We start from the raw sequence: 23,736 nt of genomic DNA on the forward strand, positions 1-23,736 counted from the left end.
CTTGCAATGGAATAATTTGTGAATAGAAGTCGGTATGAAAGGGAAGATGAAATATAAAAGACCAGTTTACAAATTATGACGTCTATGTAACTATTACATCATCAAACTCATTATCAAACTTTATATATTTGCATGCATATATATCAAAATAGACATAGATGTGAAAGTAGTGAGCATTAATGCATAAGATGTCTGTAGGAATGGAAGCTACTTTTGATGAATGAAAAATCAAGTACCAAGTATCATCAACTAACACCTCCAAATGGATCTAGTGATTTAAAAAACAATATACATTCATATTAAAAATTTATTGGAAGGGTTTTATTTTAATATAGATGGTAGTTTGCTTATCATGAAAATATGAAAATCTGGCATTCGTAATAATGTAAATATGTCCCACCATACACCTCAGAATTGTTTGGGTTTGTGATGGGTGATGTCCTTTGCATTTAAGGACATTTTCACAGAACAATATCAATGAAAATTAACAATACACATTGTTTCTGTAGAGGCTCCCACCCCATAGGTCTCAGTTAGAGTAGAACTAGAAAAAGCTTGAAAAAGCTTTTGGCCATTTTAGGTTGGACTCAGACGGATTATAAATAGGGTATGTTGCCTCTGTTTCTTAGCTTAGCGGTGTCAACCTCAAGGCCCCCAGGCCAGATCTCGCCCACAGGATGCTTGCATCTGGCCTGCGGGGCTACCATGGAAATAGTGAAGGACCAGCCCATGGTGAAACCAGCCTCTGCCAGTGAAAACAGAGCTCATGAGAGCCACGTGCAGCCTTCCCAAGTTTTTACTGGCAGAGGATTGCAGGAGCAGCCGAAAATGGAGCTTGCGAGGGCTGTGTATGCTCCCCACTGCCCCGAGCTCCGTTTTTGCTGTCAAAGGATTGCAGGAGGCTGTCACAGCCAAAATCGGAGCTCAAAAGCCCGTTTTCACTGGCACAGCACTCGGTCCACCACATGTGCCCCCCAACATAAATGATGTCAATCTGGCCACACCCACCCTGGCCACGCCTGACACCTCCTTCTTCAAGGTCAGACAGAACCCTGATGCGGCCTTCAATGAAATTGAGTTTGATACCCCTGACTTGGCCTAATGGAAGATCTTCCAATTCATCTAAGGAAATTGCACTAATTTTTGTAGCTACATTAGGCTGCTTGGCCTACTGTAGAAAAATGCTTCTAGTACAGTGTTTCTCAGCCATGCTGGTTGGGAAATTCTGGGAACTTAAGTTCACACATCTTAAAGTAGTCAAGGTTGAGAAACACTACCCTACAGCTTTTCTTTCATTTTTCTTTGTAACATATAACTCCTAGATATGATCCAGTAAGTAATTCTTTAATGAGATTTCCTTGAGCAGGGTTTCAACTTTAAGTTCAAGTAATGCACAATATTTATATGTGACAATAAAAGTTAAATGTATATGAGCATTAGCAGTTGAAGAGCATTAGCATTAAACTTTTTAGAAGCATTCATACTACCAAATATGCTCTTTTAGCTAGATTATCCCCATTATGAGGAAAATTTAAAAATCATTGAGATGGAAAGAGGCAATTTTTACTTTTTTTCTACATTGCTATTAGAAATCATATTTTTAGGCTTCATTTACGCAGTTGAAACATTTGAAGGACCACAGCCCAAGTCCAATATTTGGATTCAATGAAATCAAATTGTAAAAGGTATGTTTTTAAAAAATCATGGGAAAAAAAATCAAAATTATGCTTGAACTTGCCTTATTTTAAAGCTTATTTGTGTTTTGTTCTGCTCTGTTTGTATCTTCCTGCAAGTTTTCATACTTTAACTTGTCGGCGTTCAACTTACATCATTTAATTTGCAGCAGCGTTCTGTTCTTGAACCTTTGCTTTGGCCTGGTGTAGTTTCCCACAATCTCATGTCTGTATTAAAACTATAATTTGCAGAATATTCAACCATATCATCACTCTGAAAGGTTGGGAGTTCTGCAGACCGTTAGATCAATACAGCTGCAGGGCCCTGGTGGTTGGAAAAGCAGTTTAATGAGTCAATTCTGATATATTTCTCTGTTCTGTTCTAAATTCTCACACAGGTCAGCAAATTTTAATGAAGAAATAAGAACGTGTATAAAATTCAATCAGAGCAAAACCAAATGACAAAGTACTTTTGGGTGATCTCAGGGCAGTCTTTAGAGTCTTAGCCTCCAGCTAAAAATCTTTAAAACTGGCCATTATGTATAATTGATATCACAAGTGATGCTGAACATTTTTCTGCTCACCTGACACTTATGTAGAATGCAGTCTTGTGTGAATTCTGAGGAACAGATGGATTTTTCTTTTACATTGTGTTCAGCATGCCTTTGCAGATGATACAGCGCTTAGAAATAAAGGATAAAGTGGAGAAACCACATGGGTCTAGAGAGGAGCAAAAGGACAAATAAATAAAATAAGCATTGCTTTGGACTTTGTCACATTACTCTGACCTCAGCAGCCCTTGCTTGCCTTTTTAAAGCTCTTTCTACTGTCTAGTCAAAGAAGATCCAACTTATAAATGGATGCAATCAGAAGAAAAATCACAGCTGCCGTGGACAAATTGTGTGTAGAATAGCAGGGGCAGCTCCTTTCCTCCAACTCATTTTTTTTTTAAAAAAAAAAAAACCTTTAGAAGAAGGGGTACTAATTTCCAAAATTGCTTCTGATGAACAGTTGATGAGGTTCCCTATGTTCCTTAGAATTCCACATCTGGAAGGTGATTTTGCCCATTCTGGAAAAAAAAAATCTACACTTGAGAGAAGACCACTAAACTATCAAATGGTTGAATATAGGTAGTCCTTACAACAGTTTGTTTAGTGACCTTTCGAAGTTACATTGAAAAGCATTGAAAACAGTGGCTTATGACCCTTTTTGACACTTAACGACCGTTGCAGCATCCCCGTGGTCATGTGATCAAAATTCAGATGCTTGGCAACTGCCTCATACTTATGACCAGTGTCCCAGGGTTGTGTGATCCCCTTTTGCAACCTTCTGACAAGCAATGTCAACAGGGAAGCCCGATTCACTTAGCTGCATTATTAACTTAACAGCTGCAGTGATTCACTTAACAAGAAAGATAAATGGGGCAAAACTCGCTTCACAAATGTTTCACTGAACAAGAAAAACATTGGGCTCAATCATGGTCATAAGTCAAGGACTATTTGTATTACAGTTTATTTACTTAAAGCAGAGGAAGGAGTTCCATTGTCTTCCTTTAATAATGTAAAGATGATTGGGGCTTCATTGAAATTCAAATTTTATTTTATAGGATGTAAGACAAGAAATTCTTTTTTTGGAGGGGAGTATCCGAATGCCTGGGAACATGACATAAGAGTGTATATGCTGTTAATCAGACACACTCATATTCCATGAGTTAAGCCTCAGCACTTACTAAAAGCTAAAAGCATAGAATTTTCAGCAACTAGCATACTTGAAGTTTTATAGAGCGGAATTTTAAAACAAAACAAAAAAGGTATAATCCATGAAAGAGGTGCCATATTTTAAAATGCCTAACCATTGCTAGACTTCAAGAAATGTGCTTTTTTTTTCTATACATGGCTGTTTCAGATATTGACAGACTGTTCTATCAAATTATTTTGTATTTTTTGTAGGACTGGGAGACAGAAACTCATGACTGGTATTGTTTTGAATGCCATTTTCCTGGAGAGGTGTTGATATGTGACCTGTGTTTTCGGGTGTATCATTCCAAGTGTTTATCTGATGAGTTCAGGCTTAGAGACAGCAGTAGCCCCTGGCAATGCCCAGTTTGCAGGGTGAGTACCTCTTAGCTTTCATGTGCTGAATAGAGGCTTGGTCTTTGTTATTTATAGATTTAAGAAGTTTTCGGTGAGGAGAAACATCCAGCTTTGCCTACTGCAAGGACAATCCCTATGTTCAATGCAGATGCAGACATCTGGGTGTGTCTGGGCAAAATTAGTAAAATAAGCATGCTACCCATAATTCTTGCCTTGAGGCAGTCATTAAATCTTTTTGCTGGATTGGACTGGGAAAATCCTCTCGTCCATAACTTTGAGTTTCAGAATTCTTCACATGAATCTTTAACAGACTTTGGCTGTAACTTAAGAAAATAGTACAGGAGCTTAATTCCCATACGTTTCATTAGCAGGACTACTTACCCCCCTCACTGCCAAAACGAGTCCAAGATGTATTGCCTTGATGGACACAGGCCACCCTTCTTCCAAGTCCATTCCTTCTTAATATCCATAGAACTTGGAACCAGAGTGATGCCTTATCTTTGGCTTTTTCCACTTGCCTGGATGTTAAATTCTTTCTGCATTTGCCCAATCATATCCAGATGTGTGAAATATTTTTGTTGATTCCTCTCTAATAACAACTGGATTGTTATTTAAACAAATGTAAGCTTTATATGCCTAATTTCTGTCAGAACTCCAGACCATTTGCATTACGATTTAAGAAAAATACAGTACACATATAAAGAAGCTGACTTAGTTATAAACTTGATGAACTAATTTATTTCTTAATGACCTTTTTGCCACCCTTTAAATCAAAATTTTCCCCAGGGTGTTTTACAGAACTTTTAAATAATGTAATCTAAAATTTTCTTTATTTCTCTTTCACTTTATATTTTAAGCTACAGATGTTTGTGAATGTTGTGGGATGAAATTAATGAAAAGCAATTTTATTCAAATGTTGCACATTAAACTGTCACATTTTACTAGAGTTTCTGTGAAATCAGGTGCTTTTAATTCAGAATCACCTTTTTTGTGCCCCTTACTTTAAAAAAAATGCCTTAAAAATCCAACAGTATCTGGATTTTTCTTTTTTCTTTTTTTGAGAGTGATACAGTTTGCATAGGGATAGCAGAGGAGAAAGAGATGATAATTTTGATAGACATTTTTCTCCTCTACTTTTCCTATTTAACTTTCTCAGACATGCATAGTATATACTATGCTGAAGAATGTGTTTAAAAAAATGTGTGAATGAACAGTCGCTGTAACTTAACAGTTAGAAAACATCATCTTGCTTATAAGAAAGATTAATAATAAAAATAACGGAGTGGTAGGAGTCACATGATAGGAATAAGAATAAATGGGAGATTTATTTACAAATCGGGGAGATTTGTGCCCTTTCTGAGCAGTAAGAGGCTTCTTAATTACCCTTGGTTCTCCTTTCCTTTTTTTTAAGCCAAACATTTTTCCTTCCTCACTATGAGCTTCGTTGTTTTCTTGCAGATGTTTCATTACCAAACAAGGAAAATCACTAGCAAACATCCAAGCTCAGAGAGCACCAAGGGCCCCACAGTTCAATCTTGAGCTACAAATATTATCTTCTATTGGTTTTTCCTTCCTCCCTTGACTTCCTTACAAGTAGGCATTGTTCTCGAATAAGCTATCACTCAAAAAAGAGCCTCCATTTTGCTCACAAGCCACCATCTATACACATCTGCCAGACTTAATTAGACTTCTGTCTCCTTACGCAGCTTTCTACATGTTTCCATCATGGTTTGATTATAACGAACACCCCACATTTGTTTCTTTCATTTAAACAAGTGGGCAGCTTTTCTTATCTATCTTGACTGTAGTCCTACTTTGGTTGGGCAAGATAAGTGTTGGAAATCAGATTTATTTTTTCTTCTGATTGTGCATCAGTTGCTGCCAAAATTGGACAACAGGGTGTGTGATTGAATAACAGCTTGTGATTCAATCTTTGGAATTTGTGTAACAAAACTAGATAAGATTCTTCCATGTTTCGGTTGATTTTTAATATATCTATAGGCAATTTTGACATATATTTAAGACTTCTGCTCCACCAGATTTGATTGACATCAAATTACAAATTTATGTGTTTTAAAAAGAGTGTCTGAGAGATCAAGACGCATGACAGTTGGCCAAAAACTCCAGGCACACCATTCTGTTAGTCCATTATATCCCAGTGATGGCCATTGCCAAGTATGTGGACTTGAAATCCCAGAATTCACTTTCATTCACATGGCTAGTGTCCATAAATCTGGAAATTATGAAGGTTGGGAAACACTGCGTTAGTTATTAAGTGCCCTGATTTATATTGGCCAGATGCATCTCTGGTCTGCCTTCTATGCCCAGCAGCGAAGCAATGCATATAATCTATAAGGCTTTAGTTAATAGTGGCAAATGCCAATCGCTACTCAGCAAAGGAACAGCTAGTGCAGTTAGATCACCATAATTTTGGAGGAGGCAGAGTGATCTCTGAAATTGGTTTCTGGAACTCTCCTATTCAGTATTTAAATCTCAGTGCAAGACTTCACTATCATTGATTCACAAATGCATTTATTTTGGGAAACAAGCCTGGCTTTAGAAAGGATTTCCTCATGTTCTTACTCTCCTCCATAGGAGGCTGGGGCAGATGAAAATAGCTAAAAATCCAAAGGCACTTTCTGCGTTTTCCTGTTGTCATTCCATACAAACATTTCCTTCCTGAGATGCTTTTGCTAGGAGAATTGAATAGAAGATTAATGAAGAAGGGGTTATTCTTCAGCCATTAAACAGGAAAATCCTCTGGGCATTGTGAATTAAGTTGTAAATAATGTCAAGTGCGTGCACTTTCTTGTTCACATGTGTACATTTATTCACACAAAGAGGCTTTGTTTTAAGAAAGGGAATTTAGCTTCAATAGACATGATGTTAACCAAAATTGCTGAATTCATACAAAGCACCTTTGTGGTGGTTTTAACTCTTCCCTACATTTCTAGCACAACAACCTGAAAAAAAGAAGAAATTTCACTGGTCGCTAAGCAAGGATCTCATCTGATTCCGACTTCCAGAGACATTTGGGTAGACTTTAATGGACTTTGCTTGTGGGAAGCTAGTGGGAAAAGTCACAAATCACCATCACTTGAATTGTGATTACATGACCACAGGGATAGTGCGGCCAAAATTTTAATGACTTGTTGCAACTACCACTTGTACAATGGTGTTGGTATCGCATATTTGAATTATGTCCAACTATATTGCAAATTTATAGCTGGAAACATGGAAGTCAATCATTGATCTTTTATTATGGCCGTTAAGCCACAAAACACATTATTTGTCAGATATGTAAGATAGAAACAGATACATCTAAATATACAGATACGAATAAAAAGGGTCATACAGTACAATGATATCATAAAAACAGAAGCAGCAATAACAATAACCCAAATATCAGTGATGATCGCCAAGATTGACACTAATGCTCAGTTACTAGGACAAATAAAGGCGCAGAATTGAATAGCCTATATAGATACATCAGATAGGTTCGATAGAAGAAGGAACAAATATGCATTATACTCTCTGCCAGGGTATTTTTTTGTTTCATATAAATGCCATCTGAGATTCCCTGCAAAGAGAGCAACTGAAAAGCATTTGGCCCAGGGATTCCATGGAACTGTGCCCACATGGGGCACATGCTTTTCTGTGGAGGAATGGTTTTGTAACATTCCTGAAACACTGAAATGTACTTTGAAATTGACTAGGCTGCCCTTGAAAATGGTTTTCTTTAATTACATGAAGAGTATTACATTCTTCTGCAAAAAATTAAACCATGGGGATGGGGGAGAAGAGAGAGCTTATTTTGCTTATTTCATTTTAAGATATACACATATTATAGGTGTACTATACGTAGTTGTGTACTTTCTTAGAAGTTCTTCTCAAGTATAAGACCAGATCCATATGTTATCTGTGGAATATATTGATGCCAGCAGAATATTGATGCCAGTAGCCTATGATACTCTCTATGGTTTTTCGTGGTTTTTTTTTTTGGGGGGGGGGAGATTTTATCAGTGTTGTATGAAAACTGCTCAAACATTAACCTTCCCCTACATCATGTGGTACATAAGAGTAGAAGAAAATCTTCACTATGTATCTCAACCAGTTTTAAGTTTTGTGAATTTCAATTCCCAGAATCTCCCAGCCAGCTGAAGCCCACACACATTAAAATTGCCACAGTTGAGAAATACTGGGCTATGATTAGATATCCAGGACCAGTCTTCCTTATTGCTTGTTTTTTATTCCTTTTATTTTAAAATAATCAGTAGGAATTTGGGGATAATTCTGCCTGCGTTCTTTCAAATGGTTTTGTGCGGAGGGGCCATTTTGTTTCTGGCCATTAAGACCTGCAAAGAGAAATATGACAAGAATGTGGCAACGTCAGTAAAACAAGTGAAGCTCTTTTAAGTGTTTGTTTTATTATTTTTGGCGATGGAGATGAATGCTGAAAATAGGTGTTGTAAGACTCCTCAAATATACCTAATTAATATTAAATAATATTATAAATTAAATATTAAATAATATTAATATTAAAAAACACCATGCCACTCAAATTTGCTATTTGGGTGTATTATATTTCAGCAGCATGATTTGTAACATGCTCTGGATTTTCAGAAATAGGTTTGGCAATATGTGTGTTTGCCTTTTAAATCCCAGAGTATCCATTCCTACATTACAGACAGAGTACTAAAAGTTGCTATGATGCATAGATATGCCACTGTTGGAAAGAATCTGGCAGGTTTCCTCCTTTCTTGAGTGTTTATTAGGTCGCTAATCCTTTAGTCATCTCCACCTTATAGTCTTTCAGTTTCCCAGACTCATAACCTGTGAAGGCTTAAGCTACGGAGGTGAGTAGATTCCTTGCAGGTATAAGTTGAATTATGGAATTTCTTCTAAGTTTTAGTCAGAGACATGGCCATTTTTTAACAGCCAGGACTAGAGAATGGTTGGTTCTTTGTTTTCATTTTCTCATAATGAAACTCTTTAAGTGCTGGGTGCTATCCAAAAACATAAAGAACCTTAATGGGCTTGTACAAAAGGCAATCAGGCTATTCAGTATTATCATCAGTAAAAAAAAAATCAAATCTCTAAAAGAAATAACTGAAGCAATCTCCATAACAAGGGTATAGCTTAAGTCAGCTTTCAACTAAGATTCTCAATTCCCGAAGTTAAGAAACTCTGTGTGGGATAGTTCCTGAAATATTACTAAATTTGCTAATTGGAGGAGGACAATCATGTCCAAAATGTTGTAATTGAAAGAGAACAGCTGTATTAGTTTGTGGTTAAAAAGAAAAAGAAAAAAAGAGGAAACTATTAGTGCCTTTTCAGCATTCCATGGTTGAAAAAGATGCAACTCCACTTCTTAATTTACAAAATCATTCTTTTGAACTAACAATCTAGATGTGTTAAATAAATTAGCAGTCAGACTGAGGATCATCTTGAGGGATTTCTCATATCACAAAATATTGTATTCCTTGACAAAGAATATGGGGTTAATTTCAGGGATGCTTTGCATTGGCACTGCGTTGGTGAAACCACACTTGGAATACTGTGTCTAATTCTGGTGGAATTAGACAAAAAGGAAACTGAGGGCCCAGAAACAATGCAGAGAATAACAACCAAGTTGATAAGACATCTAAAAGTTAACAAGTACAATGAACAGTTAAGGAAATTGGGTATGGTATATGTGGCCTAAGAATTAGGGGTGACAGGATAGCAGCTTCCAGTACTTGAGTGGGGGAAAGGGGTTGATCTAGGATTCTCCAGGGTCTATGTAATAGATCTACAAGATCTATTCTGAGGGCAGGACAGGAAGTTGGAAAATCAAGCTTAGGAGAAAATTCCTAACAGAACAATTATCAGTGAAACAGCTCACTTTCTGGACTTGTAGGGACTCTGTCAATGGAAGTTTTCAAGAAGGATTGGACAACTTTTTATCCAAGGTGATAGGGAGTCTCCTGTTTGAACAGGTGATTGGACTAGAAAGTTTCCAAAGTTCCTTCCAACCCTATTATTGTATATTCTATGAATCCAATTAAAATATAACCAGGATAGACACCATCTGCTATTTTTGGCTGAAAGTCAGAATTGTAATTGGAGCAGTAGTAGGACTTTATAGCCCTGGCAGGACGAAAGCTACTGAATGTTGTCCTTTAGAAGATTGCTGGGACTATTAAACCACGGACAGATTGTGTTGCTTGGTGTTTATATTTCTCCTTCCAGGATGTTTAAGGTATAATATCAGATCATCAAAGCCCACGAGTAACTTTTATTCAAGGGCAGCCAAAGTTGAAGAATTCATTCAACATTTTAATTATTTAAGCTGTGTTTAGAAAAGGGCTGCATTTTCAGGCTTAAAAAATACACATACAGCATAAGTATGGTTGTAAAACGGTGTCAGAATCCCTTCAGTATGTCATGAGTTTTAAAAAGTGTTCTTTTTTTACACCCACCCACCCACCCCCAAGCATATGAGTAGTGCAAAAAAAAAGGTATTTCACTATTCATAGAGTCTTAATTCCAAATTAGAGTGTTCCCTTCATCATCATTCCTCTTGTACATATATTTATGAGTGGCTTTGCATTGTTGTTGCTGTGCGGACCATATGCTGAATTTCTCATGATCCATGAACATCATCCCATAATATTAAAATCAAAAGCTGGCAGAATCATTAGGAAGAATTACATCAGAGTAAGGAGGATAAATGCTAGTAGATTTTTCCCCCAACGATGCTTGGCTCTTCCTTGATAAGAGGCAAAGATTAAAATAAAAAGAAATTAATTCCTACAATTGCTTGTATCATATATTTTTGTAAACCTGTTTACCAAAGTGCCACTGGCATTTTCAGTGTTAAGTTAATTTAAATTTCTGCCATATTATGGTAGAACTTTTAATAATAACAGCTTTATTATCGGTAAAGTTGGAGCTCATAATTTTTAGGGTTTCATATTTTGAAGTTTGTAATCTCAGGAAAAAATGGTGATAATGATGTTGTTCTTCCAAATGAAGGTATTTAAATGTAATAGCTAAAACTCTTTCTTACTAGGAAAACGAGAAAATTTTATGAAGTTCGAAATGTATTACATAGTCCAATGTGGATTGAAATTGAAATAATCTGCAATTATTGTTTGTTTTTATTTATCTATTGAATTTATAAGTGTTATTTTTCCAGGAAAATAGTAATAATAGTAAATGCTACTTATTCTTTTTTTTCCTGTGGTGAATTATTACAACCTTCCTGTGAAAGGAAAGTGTACCATTTTTTTTTGCACTGGGCAATAATTTTCCCCTGGATAAAGTAGATTTCATTAGATAATAGAACAAAGAAATGAGGTATAGAACCATAAAAAATCTTCTTGCTCATAGCTTTAAATTCATCTACATATCACTATTAAAAATGTGAGGTTCAAATTTAGGAGATTTAGATGCATTCTAAAAAGTTTGAAATGTATATTGAACAGATAATTTCCTGCCCACTATTGTGGATTAATTAATTCAATCACTATAACATATTGTTCCCAATCTAATCCTGTTTTGGATCAATATCTTCTTCCATGGTTATGCTGGCTTTAAGGAGACTAGTTGCTAATTTTCCAGGCAATTTGCATGCAGAGAACCCCACTTTAATAGTGATTAGAATAGGTAGATTAAAAATGTACAGAAGGGCTGTCCATCTTCCGGCCTGCAAACCGGATGCGTCACGCACTGGCCATGCCCATGCCCAGTTTAGCGAAGGGGGGGGGGAAAGCCAGGGGTGGGATTCTACCAGTTCGCACCTATTCGCTAGAACTAGTTGTTAACATTCTAAGCAGTTCAGAGAACCAGTTGTTAGAAGAAATTACTGGTCTAATCCTGTAAGGAAGGCAGGAAGGAAACATTCTGGTATTGTTTACAGAAACTGCCTCTCCGTTAAACCTTATTACATTCTTGGCAGGACTAGACTTCCTGTCTCAGGAACGCCTCTGGAATTTTTTTCCCCTCCTTTGCTGGTACTTTGCTTGTGTGGAGTGACCATTCAAAGTTACAATGGCACTGAAAAAAGTGACTTATGACCATTTTTCACACTTACGACTGTTGCAGCATCCCCACAGTCATGAAAGGCCAGGCGAGGAGATGCGTGCCTCGATATGAGTGATGTTGAGTTGGCCACGTCCAGCCAATAACATGACTACTAAGCCATGCCCACCACCAAAACCACACCCACCACCAAAGCCACACCCACAGAACCGGTTGTTAAAAATTTGAATCCCACCCCTGCGGAAAGCCCCAATACGTCACGTGGTGACGATGTGAGTTTGACACACCTGATGTACAAGGATAGTTTGTAGGTTTCAGAGACCTCTTCTGGTGTGATTTTTTTTTATTCCTATAGTTTGATCTTGTAGAATGTTGTTTTTTGTGTCTTAAGTACAAGGATAATCACAAAGCTTTAAGCTTTGGAAGAGAAGCTAAGCCATTTAGATTTCAGAATCTGGATTAGAGTCTGCGAAATATTGTGACTTGCTGGCTGTTACTAAATAAGTCATTTTAACTGGTCTGACACAGAAAGAAAAGCTGTGCATGCAGCTGTGCATTCATTCTCTCCATGGTTGTGTAATCTTCAGGCCATTCTTAATTGGTTTTTTTTTCTTGACCAGGCAAGGGATTGCTTGCAGTGGGGCAGTAAGGTTATGGCATCTAGCATCCAAGCTATGTTTGGCAACCTCTTTATATACACACAAACCTAGAATCATGGGCATAAGTACAATTTGTGAATTTGAATTTTTTAAATATTAGCATATTGGTAAACCAGCATTACGAAGAACCTGTTCTCAGTAAAATGGAATAATCCATATGGAATAATTTCTTTTCTCTGACACATAATTATGGGACTGCTGTTCCTTCTTTGAAAACCTGCTTGGTGATGAGATGACTTTACTTACACCATTCCACTCCCAATTTTCTGTGGGATCTAATAGAACAATCAGATTGGACTTGGATTCAAATCCCCATTTAGTCATTGGGTATCCACATTGCTCAACCCAGTCTAAAATGTTTACATATGCAATCTTGACCTCCTGGAGAAAATTTCAACAAGATGCATCCCTTTTTACTTAATGTTCATCTCACTTAATGGCTGCTTTCCTGCTCACTCCTTCCGCAGATGACCTTACCCCATCCCTGGACACTAAGATACAGTATTGTTCCAAAACTGCGAACACATTTGTTTGTTCAGATCAATGCTGAAGGGCCAAGAAAGTGTTAGAAAAACACCCAAAACTGTTCAGTTTGAGCTAATTTGGCTATGGACTATGAAAGTGTGAATTAGGGAAAAAAAAACAAGTGTTTATTTTTCAATAGCAGATTAATATACCCATCACATGCATTTTTGCCCAGGTGGGAGTTCTGTAGATGTGTCAATTTAGTAAACTTTCCACCTAGTAACATCTGGGCTTTGTTGATGCTTGTGGAAGAGTCAAGTCATCTCTACCAACATCACCCCAGCCAGAATGTTCTCTGAGCAGTAGTTTCATGTCATTGTGCTTTGATTGTTCATCCTTCACTGGCTGCAAGAATAAGCTTCTTGCTTGAGTTTGTGGGCTGCGTTTTAACAACGTTGCACTGTAAAATCTGTCATGTTTCCCAAAAGTCAGAGTTCAAAAATAAACCTGTTGATTCCTTCCCTCTATTCTCTCAGAGCATTAAGAAGAAGAACACCAGTAAGCAGGAAATGAGCACTTATTTGCGCTTCATTGTCTCCCGGATGAAGGAACGGGTGAGTGTTGTACCAATACAGTTCTGTGTAGGATTCTAAGCAGATGGCTTTTTTGTGTGTGTGTTTTCTTTCGCAGCTTCAACTAGTCACAGGTAGTCCTCAATGTAACAATAGATTGCTTAAGACCATTCAAAGTTATAACAGTCGTATCTTCAGGCTGCTTATGATCTGGATTTGAAGTTCTGACGGTCAAGTTTTCTCCGTAGTCAGATGTCTGAACTGAGCTCAGCAACATGGCTGTCTTTAGGGCCATTTGCTGTGTCCTGGGGTTACACAAATGTATTTTAACAACAGTTTTGACGAAAAGTGGCATTTCTGGTTTTTAGCCAAGCCTCATCATAGGGAATAATGGGTTCTCTAAATGATTTCCGTAGCCGCTTTATGACCACCATATTCACTTAATGACTGCTGCAAGAGTTGTAAATTGACAACTCTTGACAACATAGCATCTGTTTTACAACCATTACAATGTACAACCATAATCAGGAGGCTCCATTATGGCTGTTTGTTGAGGACTATGTATAAGTCAGTTCTGGAAATGGAACAGGAATTATTTTCTACTTTTCTGTTTCCCCTTTCAGTATCTTTCTTTTATCCTTCTGTCCCCCATCTTCACTCAAATAAATGAATTCACCAAGGAAAAGGGGAATGGGAAAAATGTAACATTAAAAATACATTTTGAGAGCTTTATCTATGACTATGAACTGAAACCTTCCAGTTTCACTCCTGTTTAAAAAGCACTGTGTGTAGATGTGCATAATTCTGTTCACCAGGTGTTCACATTTGAGAGAAGCTTCAACAACTTTCAGCTAATTGGAAGAGAATTTTCTCACTAACAGTTGGACACATATTAGATTTGATGTCTGTCAAAAAGTCACAACTTAAGAGGTCTCGTGCAAGGGGTTTGCACAGGAACCTGGATCTTCGTGTCCTCCCATCCTTTCTAATCCTTCCCATTGTTCAGGGACATGTTTGTTGGCAATTTTTTTTACAGCTGAAGTCGAACAGAAAATCTGTTTCACCTATTTTCACATTTGATTTTAAATCAATGTTTCTACAGGGCTTATATTGTACATCCTCCCACCACTCTTCCTTGGAACTATTTATAGTGTCCAGGATTCATTTACCATTTAATTTTCTATTATTTCAGTTCTTGTCCAGACACAAAATTTGTGATAGTGGAATTAATAGAGTATCTGCATAGCTTCATGATTTTGAAATTGAGTGGATAAAAGGAATATTCAAAAAGTATAACCAAACTCTTAATTCTTACCAATACAGTGAAATCTCAATTTGCCAAATTCTGTTTTTATATATTACTACTACTCCATATAATATTTATCCACTGTGTCTCGCCATATGCATTACTTTAAAAAGTCATTTTCAGCCATCAGAACTCTTGATATTGGGGAGGGAAAAAAAGCATTTTAAGAATTGTATGCTGATTCAATATGTCAAACTTTATTTGGTGATAGATTGTTTGAAAATTTAAAACACATTTTGGAAGGAAATAGAATTTCCATCATTCATTCATTCATTCATTCATTCATTCATTCATTCATTCATTCATTCATTCATTCTCTTTCTTTCTCTCTCTTTTTCTTTTTCTTTCTCTCTCTTTCTCTCTCTCCCTCTCCCTCTCTCCCTCTCTCCCTCCCCCTCCCTCTCTCTCTTCTTTATTGGCCAAGTGTGATTAGACACACAAGCAATTTGTGCAATAATATTAATGCATATAAAATATTTAGAATGTTGGTTTCTTGATTATGCCTTTTGAATAAGTACCCTACATGACAACCTTTTAAAGTTTTATAATTTGTAAACTGGCATGTAATTCAAATGCTTATGAACTTTTTAAAGGCTATGTTACTCTTCTTTCTTGTCAGAATGGCAGGTTTCTGAACCAGTATTTTCTATCAATTTTTAGGCTATTGATCTAAACAAAAAAGGCAAAGACAACAAGCATCCAATGTACCGTCGACTAGTACACACAGCCGTTGATGTTCCAACCATACAAGAGGTATGTTCCTATATAATTCTGAGCTACATGCAATAGAAGAATATTGGCAGTTTTCAGACTAATCTCATTTTGGAGGCCCAGTATCGGCACCTGGAAATTCCATTTCATTCTGTTGTATCTTGAAGCAGCTTGTATGAATTACTTAGGTGAAGATCTAACTTAAAAGGACTACTGGATCTTCTTTATATGGAAATGCTTTAGGATGAAAGATGAGACAAAGCAGACTAAAGCTTCTCATTTCACAATTTCACAACTCTTAAACTCCCATAAATTACTCTGTAGAAACTGTAATATAAACATACTTTTATATATGTACTTATTCTGATTACTGGACAACACTAATGAATGTTATAAATAATTTTTTTTCAATCTATATTAGAAAGTAAATGAAGGAAAATACAGAAGTTATGAGGAGTTTAAAGCAGATGCTCAACTTCTTCTACACAACACCGTGATTTTTTATGGAGGTAGGTAGGGATTGGTTGGACTTAAAAATAAGATCTTCAAGGAGTTGATGATAAAGAATAGAGAATGAGTGAGAACTTTACATTGTGTTCAATTTTACTTCTTCCTCAAAGGTGAATTAGACAAAGTCATGAAGTTTAAACCAACATGATGGGTCTGTATTACTTCCACTATTAGAAAGCAGATACTTGAATGGAGAATGCACTAGTCATGGGCTTCCCAAAAGGCATCACAAGGAAAGTTGTAGAAACAATTTATGGAATGCACATAGTTCTTGCTTACCAACTGCCTTGTTAAGGACTGTTCAAAGTTACAATGGCATATGGTAACAAGTCATTGCCTTTGTAACCATTGCAATGTCCTGTAGTCATGTGATTACTATTTATGTGTTTCACAACTGGCGTGCAACAGGTAGAGTTAAAAGAAAAGGCAAAACTAAAATTGTAAGTTGAAGTCATGTAATGTTTCACTTAATGACCAAAAAGGAAATGGGATCATAAATTCATTGCAGTCTCTTGATTCATAGTAATTTGCATCACTTAGTTGCTGTCCCAGTTGTGGTTGCTAAGCAGGGACTATGTATAGATCTTTTATTTAAGCCAGCACTTCTTTTCTTATGTTTTTATTTTTTATTAACCTTGTTCAGAGATATTTAATTTTCTTTACATCCAAGCAGATCTTTAAAATATTTGCCAAAAAGAAGAAGGCTTGGCATGTAGAGTCTTTGAATATCTAGCTCATTAGAAGTTTAAATCAGGCTGAAAGAACTAAGGGTACTCAGATTTTACAAGCTGATGTGGCCAGTTCTCCAGAATTCAATTGGCCAATTGTTTTTTATCATATCATTTACAAAGATTTAGATATTTGTGGGTATGTTCTTTTTACAGTGGACAGTGAACAAGCTGACATAGCCAGGATGCTTTACAAAGATACCTGCCACGAGGTAAGTAATATTTAGTCATGTTAGTAACTTCTGGACAATTGTCTTATTAGATTCCATATATCTGTGGTTTCATTTGGTTTGAAAATTCTTCTAGAAATCAGGAAAAAAATCTTAAAGAACACACACTGTGTTTTGGTAGGTTAAATTTCAGAAACTAATTCCCCATGTAATTTCAATCCTAATCATGAGTCAGAAGAACTAATTTTTAAAAGCTAAATAACATTTTTATCTTATCCATGAACAGTAACATTAATACATAAATAAAAATAAGTAAAGAAAATTAGAAAGATTTTATATGACTGCTGTATTGATACCACTTTTAGAAGAGGTTTTCTTTCAAAAACAAATTCATATGTTGATTTCAATGAAAAGCTAAACGATGATAGTGGATTATACTCCAGAGATTTTAAAAGATAACGGGTACCAGAATAATCTGAATGCACCAATATATTTTTGTGTGGCTGTATGATTTACCTGTATTGAGTAATTTTGTTTCTTCCTTAGAATAAATAAAGGTTCTCAACAACTTTTTGTTCAGTTTGTACGACTGTTATGTTTCTGCAATGATTGCAGACCAGTTAAAAATCTTACCTATGCACCTTACCTTCAAAGAATAGTGGATACACTATATATGAGTGACAGCACAGTATTTATTATTCAGTTTTCAGAAAATAGAATTACTTTTGACTTGGATCCTAAGTTATGGATACCCAGGTACCCAGTTTCCTTTGATAAATTGGTACTAAGTGGGCAGAATGGAAAGGCCAAACTTTGGTTCGTCATAGTTTAATGATTTGCTTTAAAATTTGACTAAATATTTTTATATGTAATATGACATGGAAAGGTCTGTTTTTACTTTATTTTTTCTTCTCTTTTCCTCTTTTTGGGTTTTTTCCCCCCATGAAACAAATAAATATAATTTTCAGACTGAGGAAAAAAAACTAACTTACAATTTTAGATCTGCATTCCAGCATTTGATGACAAGTGTTCTTCTTCTTTTTCCTCAGCTGGATGAACTTCAGCTTTGCAAGAACTGTTTCTATCTATCAAATGCACGTCCTGACAATTGGTTCTGCTATCCTTGTGTAAGCTTACCTTTTCTCACAACTGAAATGTAGAAGCTGCCCCCCAAAATGGTGTTGGGAATTAATCCCAGCTGTTATAAAGAATGGGATTCATTGAGGATATAAATACAGCTATCAGACAAAATTGCAAAAGTTGTTTCTGTAGCTACCACTAGGTGGAACCATCTTCATACCAGTACAAAGATAAGACCAGTTTCCCAGTCAGAGATCACTTTTGTATATTTCCTTGGCTATAGTGGTTAATTCATGTCTACCTGGCATTAGGGAAAGAACTGGTACTATAATAAAGCCTTGCCAGTATTTTCCTGGTTTAAGGGCTCACAGAATACAAGCATTCCTTGGAGGAAGTGGATGAACACCTGTGTTCTCAAAATAACAATCTATAATTCAGTTGATGTGCTTGAACACTGCCAAAACCACCTGTGGTGAGCAAACTAGCTTATCAGTTTTTGCATGTTGTGCAAAGAAGACCAAAACCTTCCATTTTAAAAGTCATAATTTCCAAATTGTGGAATAAACACCAGTTAAGCATTCAGAAACATTTATTTAAACCACATTTTTTTGATGCTTGTCTGTGAGCTTTAGTTCACCTACACAGCTTCCTGAATAACATTAGATGTTTCCTGTGCATGAAACAACACAATGTCAAGTTTTGCAGATAAGAAGGAACATTTATTTCCTTGAAGATTCAATGAAACTGAGTTTCTTTGCTCTGTTTTCCAGGCAATTTGCACACAGAGAATCCCATTTTAATAGTGATTAGAAAGATAGATTTAAAATGTACAGCAGGGCTGTCCAACTCCCGGCCTGCAGGCCGAATGTGTCATGTGCTGGCCTCACCCACACCCAGTTTAGAGAAAGTGGGGAAGTCCTGATACGTTATGTGCCGCCACCATGATGATGTTAGTTTGACACCCCTGATTTACAGTGATGATGACTGTTGTCAAGATGTAGTTAAGACTCTGTCATGGGTAGGTTTTGTTGTGGAGTCCTTGATGCTCTCTCGGTTAGGTTGTTTTCTTGTAAACTTTTCATAATCCAACTAGGCACGCCACTTGTATTTATAAACAGATGTCAGAGCCCAGTCTCTTGCAGCATTGATGATGTTAGCTAGTTGGGTAATGGGATGTCTGCAAGAAAACCAACAAGGACCTCATGTTTCAAACCTGAACTCCAGATATTCTCTTTTGATAAGCTTTATTTTCATTATGTGACATTGTTATATCTAACGCCTGCCAAGTCAGAAATACTTTTGTAACTGGTACCATATTCCTTTAATTTTCAGATACCAAATCATGAACTAGTGTGGGCCAAAATGAAAGGCTTTGGATTCTGGCCTGCAAAAGTCATGCAGAAAGAAGACAATCAAGTTGATGTTCGCTTTTTTGGCCATCACCACCAAAGGTATTTTCATTCTTGCAGTGTCTCTTGTATACTGAGACAACCAGCACACCCCTGGGTGTGGTTAATGGTGTGGATTCATCCCAGACTGATGCAGGTTCAAATTCACTTGAACTTTGACCCATTCTTTCTCAGGCCAATCAACCACACTGGATTGCCTTTGCAAGATGAAATTGGAGGTGGAGATGTTGTGGAGCTTCAACTGGAGGAAAAAGATCTAACAAATAAACAACAGTGCGCTTCTCTTTCTAGGTGTGGTGAAATGTCTGGATTCCTAGGAGGGAGAGACTGCATTCCAGGGGACTAAAAGGCAGCAGAATTTAAACAGAATTTGGTTGAGGGAAAGAGAGTTAAGATAGCTCCTCCCTAGAGATTTTGAGATTATATCTCTAGTGATGGAAATGGTTGCTTTAGTTTGGCAAGATTTCTGTCTATGGGTGAAGGACAATCAAGGACATTGCTTGAAGGTTACTCTACGTGTCTTCTTGATTTTTTTCGGGGCCTGATATTCGGGCTCGGTGAAGTTCTAGCGTTCTCTTAGCCACAGGTGCCAACTTGGGGCAAGTCCCTTTCAGGCTAGTCCAGCTCACCTCATAAAAGTGGTTTTGGTAGGAGAAACAGGAGTAGGGATCATTGCATATGTCATCTTCAGCTGAACAAAGTAAAGTGAGATATAAATCCATTAAATAACTGCATGTTTTGTCTTCCTGACATATGTGACATCAGACAATCTGAATCCTAAAGAAAACCAGCCAAAGAATTTGCTTCTTAACATTGCCACAGGAATGCAGTCAGCTTACAACTGTTTATTTAAAGACTGTTCAAAGTCACAACGGCACTGAAACAAGTGACTTATAACTAGTTCTCACGCTTATGACTGTTGTAACATCCCCACAGTCATATGTTCAAACTTTAGGAGCTTTGCAACTGGCAAGTATTTTCAGTGGGTTGTAGTGTCCAGGAGTCCTTAGATTGCCATTTGCAACATTTCTAATGGGCTTCTGACAAGCAGAATCAATAGGGAAAGCCAGCTTCACTTAACCAGCCACATGATTCACATAACAACTGTAGTGATTCGCTTAGCAACTTGGTCAAAAAGTGAATTGTGCCCCATTTGCAAAGTTGTTGAGAGTTACTTGTAGTCTTTAATACAATTCAGATTAATTTTTTTTTTATACCATAAGCTGTGATGTTGTGGAACACCTAGATATTAATAAAGTTATAAACATATTGAGAAGCTGTAATTACACATAGAAATAATTGTTACAGTTGGACTAGGAGAAAATGATAACTGAAGTAGAATTAAAATTAACATTGGGGGTGTTGTGAACAGTATGGCAGGGCGGGGGAGACTCAATGTTGTATCTATGACCTCGCCATCAAAACCCAATGGAGAAGACTCTTTTCATCATTTAGGTAAGACTTGCGCTCTTAGAGTTGAATGGATGTTTGGCATAGAAAAGGATGATTTGAAAACTGAATTGGCAGACACCTTCAAAGGATGTGCTTAAGTGTATCTTTTCATTTTCATTGTCGAGGGCCTGGATTCCTTCAGAAAATATTCAGGATATCACTGTTAATATACACCGGCTTCACGTAAAACGTAGCATGGGCTGGAAAAAAGCTTGCGATGAGTTAGAGCTACATCAGCGTTTCCTTCGGGATGGCAGATTTTGGAAATCCAAAAATGAGGATAAAGGAGAGGAAGAAGCGGAATCAAGCATTTCTTCTACCAGTAACGAGCAAGTGAGTAGATGAGTTGAATTAATCCCAGTTCATATAGACCAGTTGCAGATGATTATTGAAGCTCGGCTGTTTCTTTAATCTGCTTTTTTCTTACCGCAGATCTGAAAATCCATATTTCAGTCATATGGAAAACCAGATTCCGGATCTAAGTTTGTCTTTACATTGCTTTTAATCGCTGTATTTAAGCAAAAGATTTGCAATAAGAGCAATTCTGTCCTCTGAGTAATTCTAGAATTGACACCATTGCTTGTACCTGAAGGCAGTGGTGTTATTCTAGCAGTTCGGCCCGGTTCTACCAAGCCAGTAGCGGTGATGAGCAGTGGAGACCAAACCGGTTCTCTCCACTGCTTTGCTGTTGGGCCCACCCACCTGCCTGGGCTCCCATACTCGCCTTTATTTCCTGCTTTTGAAGCACAGCTGCTTTGTGCGGCACAGAAGAGTGCTGCGCGGCAGGCGCTGAAGCGACAGGGAGACTGCAGACTTGCAGGAGGTGAGTTGGAATGCTTCTGCGCCTGCACAAACACCTCTGCATCTGCGCAAAGTGCACATTTGGCGCGTGCGTGCATACAAGGTGTGCGCACGTGCACAAAGCACACTCAGGAAGCCACACCCACCAAACTGATGGTAAAAATCTTTGAATCCCACCACTGACCTGAAGTACAAATTTTAAGTCTCTTATGGAAGCCACTTTCCTCTTTCATTGTTTGCTTATTTTTAAATGCATAGTTTATATAGTTTATATATCAGTTGGATTCAAATCCCAGAACAGTTGTGGAGTTTACATTTTGTTTGCATTTTTGTTTTAGGTGGATGAAATTAATAGCCTCCTTTGTTGGGTTTTATATCTCTGCCTGCTTTGTTCCAACTTCATTGCAGAAACAAGTTAGAGCGTGTCTCTGTTACGTTTTCTCAGATAAAAAAATTCCAAGCCCTCTTGGTAATGGACTTTTTTCATGTACTCTGAAAACTTATGGGCATAGCAATTAACAAAGTGAGGCACCTTGGTATCTAGCTATACTAATTTGAGAGGTTGGGATTTTACCAAATTTTGCAATTCAATTCATGGCCAAAAACGATAAATGTTTACTTTATTAGTTGCATTTAAAAAAAAAAAAATTAAGTCAACATTTTTGTAACAAAAAAGACTGGCTTCTAATGGACAATTCTAAATTAGTATTTTCTTATATATTTATTGTTTCTTCATCCATTTCCCCAGCTAAAGGTTACTCAGGAGCCAAGAGCAAAGAAAGGAAGACGCAATCAAAGTGTGGAACCTAAAAAGGAAGTAAGGAACAGCATGGCAATTAAATACATGCACTTGTGGGTGAGGGAGAAAACATTATTCAAGCATTTTTCCTTCTGACTGTTTACAAATTCATTTTCTTCATGTTTTATAACTCAGAAAAGTGATAATCATTTCTTGATAAAGCATGTTTTAATCTGTTTTTTATTTTCTTCATTTGGTAGTATTGTTTATTTCACTTTTTATATTAGCCATATACTCCAAATTGGATCTTTCTTATAATTTCAAGTAGTGATTTGGAATTGATTCCAACTTATCTATCCTTAATAGAGACAGAATGTGAAGCTATAAATTCATGACTTCTGCCTATCTATAATTTTAGCTTTGCCAGTGTTAACATGCATAGATGAACTTATGTTTTAATCAGAATTAGAATCCTTGTTTGGACAAGTTGGCAAAAAGAAGGGAAAATGGTCAATATATGCATTAAGAATACATGTATGGACCCCTTCAACTGCTGAGTATCTTCAGAGATGCTTAAATTCCTATTCTGCATGGTTATAATATTAGTTTAAAGGTGTGGTGGCTCATTGGCTTAATGATGCTGGGCATGTTCTCGTTTCCAGCGGTTCGAGCCCTAGCATTGCAAGGCAGAGTGCCTGTCACTTGTCTCAGCTTCTGTCTACCTAACAGTTTGAAAGCATGTTCTATGCAAGTAGATCAATAGCTACTTTTCGATAGGGAGCTGGCACTCTTTGCTGGCATCCTTGACACTTACTAACTGTTTGCCTGTTTGCAAGGCAGATCTGGGAAAGAAAGGGGTCCTGGGTAATGCTGCAGGAAGATCCACTCGCCTTACTCTGTGGTGCAAAGCCAGCTCTCCCTTCTGGGGCATATTTTAGGAAGTACACAAATGTGTCCAATAACAGAACTGATATCTTGGCAAGCCAAACTACTACTCTGCCATAGGATTTTGGTCTCCTGGCTATTGTAACCATGCCGTACAGTAATAGTAGGAAAAGTTAATGGAGATAATGCAAAACTTAGTAATTTGGAAATTAAAGTCTTATTACTAAGTAATGATATTTTATAATGAGGGGTCCTGAGCTTGCTTGTTTTCTTGCAGACATTTCATTACTCTAACTAGGTAACATCATCAGTGCATGCACCAGTTTGGATAATGAAACATCTTCAAGAAAACAAGCCAGCTAAGAGAACACCAAGGACCCTGAACTACAAATGTTCTCTTGATAATTTCATAATGCATATGTGGGTTCCTTGGTGCTCTCTAATCTGGATTTTCCTTG

The 23,736-nt window shown here is 37.0% G+C and overlaps 1 protein-coding gene across 29 annotated transcripts in view; it reads left to right on the plus strand.

Annotated features, from left to right (window-relative positions):
- Positions 1-23,736, plus strand: part of ZMYND11 (zinc finger MYND-type containing 11) — a 104,348-nt gene that overhangs the window by 73,454 nt on the left and 7,158 nt on the right. For 9 of the 29 annotated variants that reach the window (XM_026718333.2, XM_087916214.1, XM_087916215.1 and 6 more), the window contains 10 exons: positions 3,623-3,784; positions 13,452-13,529; positions 15,454-15,546; positions 15,926-16,013; positions 16,899-16,954; positions 17,962-18,039; positions 19,325-19,443; positions 19,576-19,692; positions 20,979-21,186; positions 22,403-22,510. In XM_026718333.2, the coding sequence (XP_026574118.1) occupies positions 3,623-3,784; positions 13,452-13,529; positions 15,454-15,546; positions 15,926-16,013; positions 16,899-16,954; positions 17,962-18,039; positions 19,325-19,443; positions 19,576-19,692; positions 20,979-21,186; positions 22,403-22,510 (1,107 nt within the window). The remainder of the gene's footprint in view (positions 1-3,622; positions 3,785-13,451; positions 13,530-15,453; positions 15,547-15,925; positions 16,014-16,898; positions 16,955-17,961; positions 18,040-19,324; positions 19,444-19,575; positions 19,693-20,978; positions 21,187-22,402; positions 22,511-23,736) is intronic. The other 20 variants (XM_087916218.1, XM_087916219.1, XM_026718337.2 and 17 more) reach the window with 7 other exon arrangements.

This window comes from Pseudonaja textilis, chromosome Z (genome assembly GCF_049901715.1).
Source record: "Pseudonaja textilis isolate UNSWEBS1 chromosome Z, rPseTex1.2, whole genome shotgun sequence".
In the NCBI taxonomy this organism is placed as follows: domain Eukaryota; kingdom Metazoa; phylum Chordata; class Lepidosauria; order Squamata; family Elapidae; genus Pseudonaja; species Pseudonaja textilis.